General features: G+C 41.2%; 2 protein-coding genes across 2 annotated transcripts in view; one reads left to right on the forward strand and one right to left on the reverse strand.

Annotated features, from left to right (window-relative positions):
- Positions 1-9,586, forward strand: part of ube3a (ubiquitin protein ligase E3A) — a 12,184-nt gene extending 2,598 nt beyond the window's left edge. Inside the window, exons 3-11 of the mRNA XM_007542027.2 lie at positions 2,939-3,243; positions 3,321-4,570; positions 4,655-4,799; positions 4,949-5,154; positions 5,234-5,398; positions 5,482-5,637; positions 5,723-5,796; positions 6,369-6,512; positions 7,362-9,586. Of these exons, the coding sequence (XP_007542089.1) occupies positions 2,939-3,243; positions 3,321-4,570; positions 4,655-4,799; positions 4,949-5,154; positions 5,234-5,398; positions 5,482-5,637; positions 5,723-5,796; positions 6,369-6,512; positions 7,362-7,482 (2,566 nt within the window). The 3' untranslated portion in view covers positions 7,483-9,586. The remainder of the gene's footprint in view (positions 1-2,938; positions 3,244-3,320; positions 4,571-4,654; positions 4,800-4,948; positions 5,155-5,233; positions 5,399-5,481; positions 5,638-5,722; positions 5,797-6,368; positions 6,513-7,361) is intronic.
- Positions 9,587-11,109: 1,523 nt separating this feature from the next.
- LOC107832892 (cyclic nucleotide-gated channel cone photoreceptor subunit alpha-like) lies at positions 11,110-14,305 on the reverse strand. The gene is made up of 5 exons (XM_016666039.1): positions 14,286-14,305; positions 13,201-13,395; positions 12,897-12,998; positions 12,695-12,801; positions 11,110-12,617 (listed from the first exon to the last, which is right to left on the reverse strand). Exons 1-5 carry the CDS (start codon positions 14,303-14,305, stop codon positions 11,263-11,265), a joined length of 1,779 nt encoding a protein of 592 aa, XP_016521525.1. The 3' UTR covers positions 11,110-11,262.
- Positions 14,306-15,025: the final 720 nt, after the last annotated feature.

The following is a 15,025-nucleotide window of genomic DNA, read 5'->3' on the forward strand; positions in this document are numbered from 1 at the left end:
CTGGGGGGGGGGGGGCCCGAAAAAAAAAGTTTGGGACTCCCGGGAAAACAGTGGGAAAGAGGGTTTTTTAAATTTTTTCTGTTAGTTTTAAATTACTGAAATGTCTCTCCCCACGAGCAACAGTCAAAAGCAATGTGCAAAATATACATGAAGCAGTCCAGACTTTTCAAAAAATGCCATGTTGTTGCATTTTGTTCAAGCTGCAGTATATAACTTTAATAAAAAATAAGTTTTCTCCATATTTGTTAAAGCTGTCACCATGTCGTAGCAGTTTATGAGACAGATAATCTGTGAAAACAATCAATCTCCTCCACCTCCTCCCTGAACTACTATTGCTAGCTAAAGTAATGCAACGTTCCGGTCAAAACAACCAATCAGAATCAGGAGGAGGGTCAATCAACCTCATTCACTCACTGCTAAATGTGCTAATGGTGGAGAAACAGCATATCATTACAGGAAACCGTTTATCTGCCGTCATTGGTAGGTATGCTAACTAGACTGAGCATTCACAACAGGCTATGCTAGCTGTAGCATAGCACAGAGCAAGGGGCAGGGTGGATGAGCAGCAACATGAGATTGTGATTGACAGCGCTAAAACTCTCCTGCCACTGACTAACCAGTCAGTGGCAGTTTCTAGCACTGGGAGAAGGCAGAGGAAATAGATTTTTCACAGATTATCTCTCACACCATATTGTCACAACATAAACAGTTTTAACAAATATGTGAAAAAAAATTTTTTTTTATAAAAGTTACATAGTGCAGCTTTAATTTCACTTAGGAGAGGATTGGTCAGGAGGGGCGTGGGTTAGAGCTGCTGCTCACTGACTCATCTGTTAAGTGGTAAAAGGTACAAGTTAAAATATATGAATATCTTAGTACTTTTTTCCTTAATTCATGAAATGCTAGTGAAAAGAAGGCAAACAGTAGTCTGTAGCTAAACTAATTATGATAAATGGTTGATAATCTCACACAGTCTACTCACCTCCCAGAGAAAAACTGGGTTACAAATTGACACTCTTACCTTTTTCTCTCTCCCTCTCTCTATTTTTATTTTTTATTTTTTTGAAAACCTGATTTTATAACTTTTCTTAGCAGCATAGTAACAGCCACAGTCATTCTTGTCTTCCACTGACTGCTGCTGAACACCGTCACTGGCAAGTGCTCTAAGCAGGAACGAACCATTTCATGCAGATCAAGTGAGGTTCAGCGCAAATATGGATGTGTGTTTTTTGGTCTGGGAGTGGAAACATTACATTTTTACTGCAAAAACAATCTTCGAAAACACAATATGATTAATTTTGTAATTGACAGGGTTCCATTTTTTTTTTTAATTTCTATGAGCAAAAAATACATAAATAAATTGTGGAGGGCCTCCAGGCCCTTAGAATTACCATAACTTTACCCCCATATACGGCGCCCCTTTGTGGGCCCTCCTGTGTTGTATAAATAGTCACGCTGGGCCATATTGGAATCTCATTGAAGTCATTACTTTAAGTTTGCCCGTTTGAAAACTGCAAACAACTGATTTTAACAGCACAAAAAAGGCAGTTTTTGATAAATGTTCAGCAATATTTTTCTATCACCACCACCACAAAAAAGTTTCAGGCTCAGGTTTTTTAATTTTTTATTTATTTTTTTACTTTAAGCCCTTCATGTCTGGGTCTTCCAGCATGACAATGACCTGGGGCCTCATGCATAAGAGTGCGCAGTTTTCATACTAAAACTTGGCGTACAGAAAAATTTAGAAAAGTGCGGCGCACAAAAAAAATCGGATGCATGCGATTTGCATCCAGCTACAGACTACTACAAACTAAGCTGTAGTAGACTACTGTAAGCTACAGCTTACCTAGTACCGTACACGGTACAGTGTACGGTATGGTACATGGTTTTTGGTACTGTGTACCGGTCCACACGGTACGGTACCGGTACCGCACGGCTCCTTCTGCTCAGAGCTCCAGGATGATCACTCCAGGCAATCTAAACGTTAATAAACCATCATCAACATTTCCCAGCAGATCCATATGATCTCTGATCAATCACTCCCTCTGAATCCTTCTATTGGCATTGTTCTCCATCAGAGCCAAAGCGCTGTGCCACAGTTAAGTTGTGTCGCATAATTGTGGCACAGTGCAAAGGTGTGCCCCTTTGCGCAGCTACTTATGTACGTGTGATTGTATACACACCTTGATCACCTTAAAATAATCAAACCTGTTTGGAGTTAATGTGCTGATCCAACCCTATTTTCTTTTTTTTTAGTGAATTGCATAAATGCATTTCATGCGCTTTGGCGCACAGACCAATGCGTTACATCTTTATGAGACAAAAACTGAGGAAAAATGCTATTTACATTCGAGTGAAGTTTTCATATCTTTTTATTTTTATTTTCTATATTTTGTTATGTTATTGTCTGAGGATAAATGCGGTTCAGTTTCATCGTTTACGTTTAAACAATAAAATATTACAATCCTGAAAAAAAACATGGTTAAACACCGCTTTATGCATGAGGCCCCAGAAGTAGAGTCAACTGGGTGTCTCTGTAAGAAACAGCCAGGGCCCCAGACTCCAGACCTGGACCCAGTAGAAAATCTTTGAAGGGAGCTGAAACTCTGTGTTGCCTAGTGACAGCTATGAAATCTGAAAGATCTGTATGAAGGAGCGGGTCATGGTCCTGCTGCAGTGAGTCTAAACCTGGTCAAGAACTACAGAAAATATCCAACCTCTGGAATTGTGAACAAAGGTTTCTGTACCAAATATTAAGTTGGATTTTTCAGTTAAATGAAATACTTATTTCATTCAAAAATGCCAATCAAATATATCAAGATCATATTATTTATACCTCACTCTCAAGTTTGCTCTGGAGCCTTGAAAATGACCTCTACTATTGTCATGCTCCTCATCGGTTCATGCTCATTGGTCCGTTTCTGTCTTCTGAACACAGGAAGCGTGCAGCTGCCAAACATCTAATAGAGCGCTATTACCACCAGTTAACGGAGGGCTGTGGGAATGAGTCTTGCTCCAACTCCTGGTGTGCCTCATCAGTGGGATTCAGCCGCATGGACAACAACGCGGCGGCAGTCAAAGCTCTCGAGCTCTACAAGGTCAACGCCAAACTATGTGACCCACACCCTTCGAAGAAAGGCACGGCGTCCACGTACCTGGAGAGCAGCGCTCACAGCAACTCGGCCTGCAGCAACAGAAAGCTGAACCATAAAGATGTCCACGCTGTGAGAGACAATTTCAAAGGTGGGTCCACTGAAGACAAACTTGCTAAGATGAAGTTTTGCTTTTTCTCTTCATGAAACATTTGTCTCTGTACGCAGATATAAATTACCTGACAGAGGAGAAGGTGTACGAGATCTTGGACATCTGTGGAGAGAAGGAGGATTACTCCCCTCTGATCCGGGTAATAGGTCGGGTATTCTCCAGTGCTGAAGGCCTGGTGCAGAGCTTCCGGAGATCCAAACCTCACACAAAGGAGGAGCTAAAGTCCCTCCAAGAAAAGGACGAGGACAAGGATGAAGATGAAAAGGAGGCGGCTGCATGCTCTGCCACAGCCATGGAGGAAGACTCCCCCACCTCCTCATCGTCACGGCTCGGCGAATGCTCCTCAGGAGAAAACGATGTCCAGAAGTTGGCCCCTGATGAGGTTTCGGTGGACATCGAAGCCGTGCGGCGGGTCTACGAGCGCCTGCTCTCCAACGAGAAGATAGAGGCCGCTTTTTTGAATGCACTCGTCTACCTCTCACCTAATGTCGAGTGTGACCTGACATACCACAATGTGTATTCAAGAGACCCCAACTATCTGAACCTCTTCGTTATAGTGATGGAGAACAACAACCTGCACAGTCCAGAATACCTGGAGATCGCTTTGCCGCAATTCTGCAAAGCCATGAGCAAACTCCCCCTGGCTGCCCAGGCCAAGCTGACTCGCCTGTGGTCCCACTATAGCGCGGAGCAGATCCGCCGGATGATGGAAACCTTTCAGCAGCTCATCACCTTCAAGGTGATCAGCAACGAGTTCAGCAGCCGCAACCTGGTCAATGACGATGATGCGGTCGTGGCGGCCACCAAGTGCTTGAAGATTGTTTACTATGCAAACGTGATTGGAGGCGACCTGGACACAGAGAACAACGAAGACGAGGATGAGGAGCCCATCCCGGAGTCCAGCGAGCTCACCTTGCAGGAGTTGCTGGGCGAGGAACGACGGAACAAAAAAGGCCCTCGAGTGGACCCTCTGGAGACAGAGCTGGGAGTCCGCACCAACGACTGCAGGCGGCCGCTCATTCCCTTTGAGGAGTTTGTGAACGAGCCTTTGAACGAAGTGCTGGAAATGGACAAAGACTACACTTTTTTTAAGGTGGAGACAGAAAACAAGTTCTCCTTCATGACCTGTCCCTTCGTCTTGAATGCCGTCACCAAGAACTTGGGCCTATACTACGACAACCGCATCCGCATGTACAGCGAGCGGAGGATCACTGTGCTCTACAGCCTGGTGCAGGGCCAGCAGCTCAACCCCTACCTGAGACTCAAAGTGCGCAGAGACCACATCATTGATGACGCTCTGGTCAGGGTACGTGTGGACAATGCTGATGCTTGCTAGCTCCTGCAACCTACAGGGTGTAGTAATACCAGGTTGTTTTTGTTGTTCTTGCAGCTGGAAATGATAGCAATGGAGAATCCGGCGGACCTAAAGAAGCAACTGTATGTGGAGTTCGAAGGCGAGCAAGGTGTTGATGAAGGAGGAGTGTCCAAAGAGTTCTTCCAGCTAGTAGTGGAGGAAATCTTCAACCCTGATATTGGTAAGAAATCCCAATAAGTGCTCCACATGTCGTCCACATGCTACCCCGACGGTATAAACAGACTTGGACTCATTCCACAAAATTCTTCTCCTCACTCAAATGAGGATGCTTCTGTTTCACTGTCATGTTTTTGTTTTTCTTTCGTTCAGGCATGTTCACGTACGATGAACACACCAGGCTGTTCTGGTTCAACTCGTCGTCGTTTGAAAATGAAGGCCAGTACACACTGATCGGCATTGTCCTCGGCCTGGCCATCTATAACAACTGCATCCTGGATGTCCACTTTCCCATGGTCGTCTACAGGAAGCTGATGGGCAAGAAAGGAACTTTCAGGGACTTGGCTGATGCTAATCCAGTGAGCTTCACTTCAGGATCGGTTCAAGCAGCAGTTGATGAGTTGAAGGTTTTGCTGACATTGAGTTGTGTTTTGAAAGGTTTTGTACCAGAGTTTGAAGGAGTTGGTGGAGTATGAGGGGAATGTGGAGGAGGACATGATGATCACCTTCCAGATCTCCCAGACGGACCCGTTTGGTAACAGACTCATGTACGATTTGAGGGAAAATGGGGACAAGATTCCAGTGACGAATGAAAACCGAAAGGTGAGCCTGACTGATGCCACCCTTGTTCTTCACTTTAACACTTTCTGCTACTACCTGCTGATGATGTGTGTGTGTTTCCACAGGACTTTGTAGCTCTGTATTCTGAATATATTTTAAACAAAAGTGTTGAGAAACAGTTCAAAGCGTTCAGGAGAGGCTTCCACATGGTCACCAACGAGTCGCCGCTGAAGTACCTGTTCAGACCAGAGGAGATCGAGCTCCTGATCTGCGGCAGCAGGGTGAGATCCGGAAACATCCGTCAGGAATCGGGAGTTTTCTTTGTGTCTGAGAACCTGGGTTTGAGTTCCTCTCTCTCTCATTCAGAACCTGGACTTTCAGGCTCTTGAGGAAACAACGGAGTATGACGGCGGTTATAACAAAGACTCTCGAATTATTAAGTAAGAAAGCAAGTTTTTCTCTAGGTCTGCATTATTATTGTGTGTTAAAGATGTGGTCTGTTTCTTCCTTTCTTCCTTGTGTCCATTCTTCCCTTCCTTTTGTGCTTGCTTTCTTCACTTTTCCTTCTTTTCACCATTACCCCATTTGATCCCTGTCTTTCCTTTTTTCATTCCTCTTTTCTTAACTTTTCCTTTCCTTCCTTTAATTTTTTTTCTTTCTTTCATTCCTTTCCCTTTATTTCTATTTTAACTTTTTTCTTTCCTTCCTTCCCTTTTTTCTTTTTCTGTACCTTCTTGCTTTTTTCTTTGCTTTTTTTCATTCCCCTTTTCCTTCCTCATTTGCTTTTTTCCTTCCTCTCTTACTCCCTCCTTCCTATTCTGATGTAAACCTGGAGGTTCAGTGACTCTATAAGCTTGAGACTCTGTAGTTTCTCCACTACATTTGGTTAGAGAACTGAACCATAAACATGCAGAATGTGATAAGAACCAGCAGGTGAAGAGTATTTCTCCAGCGGTTGATTCCATGCTGTGATGACAGCTTCTGTTCTGACAGTGGGATTTGTCTACTGCAGGGAATTCTGGGAGACGTTGCATTCTTTCAGCGAGGAGCAGAAGCGCCTCTTCCTGCAGTTCACCACCGGTACTGACAGAGCACCTGTGGGTGGGCTCGGCAAGCTGAAGATGATCATAGCCAAGAATGGCCCAGACACAGACAGGTGAGGTGTCACCATGATAACCATCCTGCTCCAATAGGCCGCTGGTCAATCACACAAGGTTCCATAGGTCAGAAGGAGAGCTTCCTGTCTCGCTGAGTCAGAATGTGAGGCTGACCGAGCCTCGCATTCTCAGTCAGCCTGAAGAAAATATTCAGCAAATATTTTCTTCAGGCTGAAGTAAATCACTGAAAAAAATATTCAGCAAAATTACCTTTAAAACAAAGTTACGGTTTATAAATTCATTATTAACAGGCAAATTCAAACACACAAAAATAAAGTTATAACAAAAATAATTGCATAAATGACTCAAACACACCTGCTTCCTAAAGAGAAATATCCTTTAATGCCCCACAGTGAGGAGGTTCGGGTTAACCAGCTGCTAGTTACAGATAGTAAAAAAAAAAAAAAAAAGGATATATATATATATATATATATATATATATATATATAGGAACAGAGACTGTAGAGTAAGGGGTAAATTTATGAAAATATATTGTCCAGTTATTAACATTATTTAACATAGACACTTAAACTGTTAACAGTTTGTCAAAATGACATTTTTAAATGATATATCTTTCTAAACAAGGGCTGAATTGTTTCCTACTCATTGCATTTAATTATATTTTTGCTCTTTACTAGAAAGAACCCTAAAATAATACTGTCATTGTTTTGAAAACAGTGTCAAATATTTTTCTTAGGATCAGTATTGAGCTTAAAATCTTACCGTCGTAACACCACCAGTAGGAGGCGCATTCGCCCAGTAAACTCTATTTTCCTGTCCTTCCTTCCTTTATTCTTTAGTTATTAATTTTTCCTGAACTTCCTGCCGTCATGGTTTTCTGTCTGCAGGTTACCAACATCCCACACCTGCTTTAACGTGCTGCTGCTGCCAGAATACAGCAACAAGGACAAGCTGAGAGAGAGACTGCTGAAAGCCATCACCTATGCCAAAGGGTTTGGCATGCTCTGAGCCCCCACTACTAACAGACTCCTTCTCAGAAAGCCCATGAAGCCCCAGCCCGCCCCGTCCTGCCCCTCCTTTATCAGACACAATCCAAACGGTGACAGAACACAGACCAGGAGAACAAGAGGACAAACGGTTCCAACTGAGCACTCTAGTAGTTTTGCTGCTGTGTCTGCATCATCTTCCATCAGTCAGTGTAAGCACAGAGGCCTCCTGAACTTCCCACTCCCACATCCACAGTATGTGAATGTGTTGCAGCCTCCTTTTGGGTTTTCCATGTACAGAGAGGATGGTTTTCCTTATTTATTTTTACGTTTCAGTGGGTTATCTCATGGCTGCCTGTTGTTAGCTTCCCTAATCTGGGAAAAGGGGGACAGAGTCCAGTCAATAAAAACAGGATGCTAAGATAACCTGGTCTAACAGATGATTGAAGGTTCCCCACTAAAGAAAGAGCTTCACTGACCATTCCACTCTACTGTTGCTTAAACACAATTCAGATCAAGGTAAGCATTGGTAAATTTACTGTCCTTTGGTCCAAAATGGCACATCATCTAAATTACTGTTTGTTTGTTTCTGGGCATTTATTCTTGCTCTGGGTGGGGGTTTGGTGGGATGGGGGTACACCACAGGTAAGAATCAAATCTTATCAGATCAGAGCTGTGTAAAGTGCACTTAGACATTTTCAGAATGTTTTGTTTTTTTTTCTTGGCCACAGGTCGCCATGATTGTTTGGAAATTTTCATTTTCTTGTCTTCCTGTGTTGACAATTCCAAATAAAAACAGTGTTTATATATATATGAGTGCAGTAGAAACTGCAGCACCATATTGTACAACATCTACACATGTAGATTAAAGAGGATGTACTCCATGTGCCAACCTACCAGGGAAACCAGATCTTTACAAATGCTGTGTATAAAACAACCTGCTTTAGCTATTTGTGACAATGAATCAAGCTAAACTGCCTGTTTAGGATCACAAAAAAGATTTTTGTTTGGTTAATATCAGAGTAGGGAAACGTTCTTCAAATCCACAAATTTTCTTCCGTTGCCTCGGGATTTGGTAGAATTGTCCTTTAAGCTCAAGTCAGATGACTCGCATAACTGGTTTAGTAGAGCTCCATTACACACCTTTTCAGCTCTTATCACTAATTTTCTTAGGTCTGAGGTCAGGATGTTTTGGACACTACAAAACACAGACTTTAATCAGTTTTAGCTTTTTCAAAAATGACATTTTTGGGGATTTGATTTTTTGGACACCCACAAAAATGAGTTCCTTTGTCTGTGAGCATCTTTACAAACCATAATCTGGCTTTTCACTTTGGTTTTTCAGTTGACGCTTCTTCATTGCTGAGCAGCGTTTCAGGCCATCTTGATACAGGACTTGTTTCACTTTTAGCTGTTGTTCTGGTGTTGAGTCACATATTTCACACCAGAACCAATTCACCTGTGGGAAACAGAACCCATCTTCTTCCACAGTGATATGTCGAGACACTCCCATGCTGTTTGTAGTTGCATATAACAGTTTTAGCAGATGTGTGGTACCTCAGGTATCTCAAACATGAACCAGACTTAAGGTTCACAGTTTTCATTTCTTGGCTGAGTTCTTTAATTTGCGACGATGTCTCACAAGGAATCAGTTTGAGATCTTGCGTTAAAATACATCAGAAGCTTCATCTGCACTATACCACAAATAGCTTAGAGACACAGGAATCTTAGTGTATGTAAATAATAAACATCTTGTATTTGGCAAATAGAAATAATTTAGGTAAGTCTGATGACCCTAAAACAGCTTTGTCTGCTTTACCGTCGTACAGGAAATGAAAAGGTTGGATGTTTCATGCTGTGGTGTATGTAAATATCTGGTTCCAGCTCAATTCATTTACTAACCGTTTGTCTGGTAAAAACTCCAGTTTATTTCATCCACTTTTGGTTTTAATGTTGAACACTTAGGAGGCACACACTGCAGCAGCTTATCTGGAACCTTCTGCACAGGCAGAGTCAAGGAGATCCCAATAGATCTCAACAGTTGGGCTTCTCTGGTCTTTAGTTCTTGGACTGTAGTCAGTGGTGGGACACCACCATGAGTAGAAGAACCCTACCAAAGGTTTGCTGACCTGTCAGAAAATCCACAAGTCACTTAGTCTCAGGCAAAGCTTCGTGGTGACTTTCCTAGCAGTTCATCTGGGCAAGACGTTCCGACCTGTATTTGGATCTCTCTGATGTATGCTGTGGGAAATGCATCATCTAAACGAACTATATGAGCCACTTCCTTATGAACCATTAAAGAAATTACTATGAATGTAAATGTCATTTTGTTTGCATACAGACCAGGCAGAAACAATAAAAGGAACTATGAAAAAGATCTTGTTATATTTTACCAATTAGTAAGAGAACCTGATAATCTGGCATCATGTATTATAACCGCACAAATGCCCATGATTTTCATCTTCAAACATTGTCCATCTTAACTTTTTCAGTTCTTCAGTTTTAAAATATGTTCTCTAATTTATACATAAACCCACTAATATGGTCCCCAGCAGGTTTTGCCTCACCACACATCTGAAGCTATTTCCAGGAATATTTTGACCATTTTATTTTGGCTGAGTTGGTGGAGTAGCAAATAGTTTTTCGGGACCTGGATTTGAAGATTAGTCCATGAAATTTGAGATTTGCGTTCTGGGAAGACATTTCCATAATCTTAATGTTAGCCTTCTTTCCAAAACCAACCTGAAATTACTCATGCCACTGGCATGAGTAATTTGAACTCTGGAATTAAAATTCCAGATGAATTGCTGGCAACATGTGGATACTTGGTACAGTGTGTCCTGAGATTGAATGCATGACCTGGACTCTTCTAAACAGACATCGTGTCTCATCTTCACTGTAAGACTTTTTTTTCTTTTAAGATTTTTTTTCACTCTAGTGGCCTTTATTTGATAGTTAATTGACAGGAAAGTGGGTAATGAGAGAAGGGGGAAGAAAGGTCGCCATGGCCGGGAATCAAACCTGTGACAGCTGCATCGAGAACTAAGGCCTCCATATGTGGGTTGTGCTTAACCCCTGCGCCACCACAGCACACACCCACTGTAAGACATTTTCATTTTTAAAGTGGAACCCTGTTTTTGGTAGGCGCTCTCTGTGCTGGTGGTTTCGCTGTAGGTTATGGAAGTGGAGTTCTAGAAACTTCCAGAAGATGGCAAGGATCATCCCTTGGTAGTTCCTGGGATGATCCTACACCGTCTCCATTTATACTTCCAAAGAACATCTGCTAAATATGATGGATACTTTAATCTGATGGCCTTAATTAAAACCCCACTAAATGGCAGGATCAGGTAGGAATTCAAGTGTCACATTAAGGCTACTATAACTGATTGGTATAGAGTTAAACATTCATTATAGATTAATCTCTTCATTGAGTCATTGTATCTAAATCTTATCTTCTTTTTTGACCATTTTAGGTAGAGAAGCATCGTGTTCTTATTGTCATCATTACAGTTTTTTGTTTAAACTTTGAAGTCATAATAGATTGGGTGATATTTATCATGGTTCTGTTAGCATTGCTTTTGTGTTCAGCCCCGGTAGAACTTTCTAGGCTCATCCTTATGAGCCCAACTAGAAAGACACAATGGAGAACTTTAAAGCCAACCTTTTTATTTTAGTATATTTTGTATGGGGATAGTGAGTAGAAACACTGTCCAACTGTTTCATTTAGTGAGTATAAAAGTTCTACAGTGCCAAAGATGACAAACTTTCACTTTCTCTTTGTAGACTCATTTCCCAGCAAACATCACTCATCAACTCTGAGGCTTTTGACCTCATTTGATAAGTTAGTGAGCCGCTGATTGAGTTTACGCTGAGAGGATTCATATTGATTTCTAAGCTTTTGAAGTTTGATTGTCATGACGTCCACACTGCCTTCAATTTGGTTGACTTTATCCTCCAAATCCTTGGCATCAACAGCAGCTACTAGTGACTCATCTATGAGATTATCCTTCATCAAAATGGCCCTTCCCTTGTCCTCCAGAGCATATTTAGCATCAGGATATTCAATGAGAGCCTCCATTAGATCGTCTTTAGACAGTGCAAACAAATCCGAGTAGCCAACACTTCGGATGTTGGCAGTTCTCCGGTTTCCTGCTTTGCTGCCCTTTATTCCAAGGATGCTGATTTCTCCAAAATATGCCCCATCACTGAGGACAACAAATTGTGTCACCCCATCATCTGCCACAACAGCTAGCTTTCCTTCTTTGATTATGTACATTTCCCTGCCAATGTCCCCTTTTTTACAGATGTAGTCACCAGGGCTGAAGACCTGAGGTTGAAGCTTTAGAACCAACTCCACAAGTAAACCTGCTTCACAGTCTTGAAAGATGCGCACTTTTCTCAGAGTCTCCAGGTGGACGTTGATGGCTATCTCAGCCTTAAGCTTGTCAGGCAGATTCTTTAGTACCAGTTTCTCATCACAGGACTTCCCCTCTGTCCACAAGTAGTCAAACCACTTCACCACCCTTGCCTCCAGATCTTTTGTGACCTTCCGAAATTGCATATACTGCTTGATTGAGTCAATCTTGGCCTGAAACTCAACTCGTGCAGCATTCATGTTGGAAATCATGGCACCAACATTGCCTACAATTGTTGCAAAGATCAAAACCCCAGTGAGAAAATCGGCTACAACAAAAAAGTACTCTATGTCCCTGACTGGAGGTGGGGTCTCTCCAATGGTTGTCAAGGTAAGGGTGGACCAGTAAAAACAGTAGATATACTGTCTGGTCAGACTAGCATATACAGGATTGCTTATGTTAGGATATACCCATGTGTCTGAACCAAAACCAAGAATCTTGGAGACAGCAAAGTAGAGACAAGCATTCCAGTGAATGATGATGATAATGTAAAGTACCAGATTTGCAATTCGAAAGATGTTTGGAAAATTAGTTCGAGTTTCTGTCCGGTCAAAGAACTCAAAGAGTCGAGCTAACCTAAAGAGACGGTTGAACCTCCACTCTGGGTTGTTGATTCCAATATGAAGAAACACAAAGTCAGTAGGGATGATGGACATCATATCTAACTTAAACTGCCGAGTCTTCATGTACTTTTCTTTTAGCATCTTTGCATCCTTCACAAGCAGTCCTTGCTCCAAGAAACCTGTTGGAACATTCCAAGCTTTATGAAGTGAACCATCTGTGAAAAAAACTGAAAGAAATAACTTTGCCTTTGCTTACCAGTCCTGGCTCTCACAAAGGTGTCTACATAGTAGATAACATCGGATATGTAGTCCAAAGCCATCCACAGAGTTGAGTTAGCATATTGGAGTTCATTAAAACATGCCCTACGTGGAAGCAAAGTCATCAAGAAAAAGTTGAGAATAGTGAATGAAAATAAAATGATATATGAAATTCATTAAAAAATTACATAATCCAAAACCTTGCCACAAGAAACATCAGGTTATAGAAGACCGGCACAGAGACCGTGCACAGCCAGTTGTAGTATGTATCGGTAGCAGGATCCATGATCCACACCTCCTTCCTGGTTGATGATAAGCCACAGTGAGTAGTCAACAACTTCATTAGTGAGGACAGTGTACTATTCAATACCAAACCCACAAAGCTTGACTTTATAACAAAAGTATGACAAATAGAGCATCAGTAGACATACAGTAAATGTCTTTAACCTCTCATGAGGACATCAGTGTACCACTCAAATTCAAGAAACTGATCAAGGTACTTACGGTGGTTCTTTTTTATCATCCTTTTTGTCATCTTTCTTCTCATCCTTCTTTGCATCCTTCTTATCATCTTTCTTCTCATCCTTCTTGTCATCTTTCTTCTCATCCTTCTTGTCATCTTTCTTCTCATCCTTCTTGTCATCTTTCTTCTCATCCTTCTTTTCCTCCTTCTTTTCATCTTTCTTTTCCTCCTTTTTCCTAAAAAACAATTGTAAAACGCCAATTGTAGGGGGACTTGTGCTGCCTTGTCAGTAAGGAATATAATAGTTCAATAGACTGGTGGTTCTGAATACAAATCAGGCATAACATTATGACCAGTAAAGTGAATACTTTTTTGTTACAGTGATACATGTACATATATCACATGATTCATCTCATTAATTCAATTCAAAATATGAAACTGATATGTTACATAGATCCAATTCACACAGAGCCAATGAAAACCCTCTTTTTACTTTCTGACATGTATTTCATAAGAACACCTCTACACCATGTGCATTTTAAAAAGGACAAATGTTCAGTGTCCATTGACAACAAAATCTCCTTCTGGGCTTCAGCTAGTTTGTGGTGCCTGTCTACTGTTGAATCATGAACATTTGAGGCCTGCAGAGCTTTATATGTTATTTTGAGTTCTTCTCCAACCTCCTTCATGAACTCCTGATAAGCTCTTAGAGTAACTTTGGTGGACTGGACACTAATCTGTTCAGGATTTTCTATTGATCGGGTCATTATCAATTACCGTACTTTTTTTTTTTTTGACAGGATCACTCATTGGAAGGTTCATCACAGTTTCATGTTTCCCATTGTATATTCCTGGAGTACCAAAGTCCAGAAAGTACCAAGGTGTTACAAAGTCATAAAAATGGCTTTGCAACACTTCATACACACACAGTTATTAATAACTGTGTCTGATCTGTTCTTGAATTTCTTTAGATTGGGGCTTGATGTGATACTTTTTTTAAAATCTTTTACCTTATTTCATGATGCCAGACATACCATGTGTACTAAAGTAAACAACAGATATTCCAGAATTTGGAAAGGGAAGATGGTTTTGAAAAAAAACAAACAAAAAAAAAAAACAAGTCTACCTTAGAAACTCTTGATGCATCCATAAAACCCAGAATTGAAAGCAGATGTAGTCTTATTCATTGTCCTGAACTTTGAGATGTAGGTGTGTTCATGACGAAGTTAACCCGTCACTGTTATGCAGACTTTCTGATTAAAGGTTGAAATGAAGCATTGGCAAAAGAACAGTACAACCATCCACTGACTTAAACTGGGCTTTATGCTCTTCACAGCCTTATGAATAAAAAGTTTTATAAAGAGGTGTTTATGTCACCTCATCTGTCATAAATTCATGAGATAATTTGTGACTTACCCATCGTTATTGTTGGAGTTTGTGTTTTGTGCAGCTAAGGGCCACTGTTTCTCCCTGCAAGAGGAACAAATGGAAAAGTTCATTGATTTTCATAAAGTCCCCCAGCATACAGAGTGAGAAACATCAGGCTAAATGCTAAGCTACATATGAAAAACTACATGCTCACCGATCTGTCCTCTGGTTGCTGAGGCCAGACTCTTCTGGACCAATGTTGCTCTTTCCAAAGCGTGTCATGTTTGAAAGCCTTTAGAAGAGAACCAAAAAAATTATTTGCTGGTTAGAAAAATAGTGAGTCTTGCCTGACTTTGTAGTTGTAATGAAATACACATCACATAAGCCTCATGAAAGTAGTAATCTTTATCTGCAGGTTAAGAAACCTATGGAGCTTTTAAAAGAATGAGTTCTTGTTTCTTGTCTTATTGTAAGTTGGGATAAAATAAAATATGCAAT

The sequence above is a fragment of the Poecilia formosa genome, unplaced genomic scaffold (assembly GCF_000485575.1).
Source record: "Poecilia formosa unplaced genomic scaffold, Poecilia_formosa-5.1.2 Scaffold651, whole genome shotgun sequence".
Taxonomy (NCBI): domain Eukaryota; kingdom Metazoa; phylum Chordata; class Actinopteri; order Cyprinodontiformes; family Poeciliidae; genus Poecilia; species Poecilia formosa.

Excerpts from the sequence above, each read along its gene's own strand:
- LOC107832892 (XM_016666039.1), bottom strand. The coding sequence starts at position 14,305 with ATGCATCAAGAGTTTCTAAG. Across the intron at positions 13,396-14,285 it reads ATGCATCAAGAGTTTCTAAG|GAAAAAGGAGGAAAAGAAAG; the intron begins GTAGACTTGTTT and ends ATTGTTTTTTAG. Across the intron at positions 12,999-13,200 it reads GATGATAAAAAAGAACCACC|GAAGGAGGTGTGGATCATGG; the intron begins GTAAGTACCTTG and ends ATCATCAACCAG.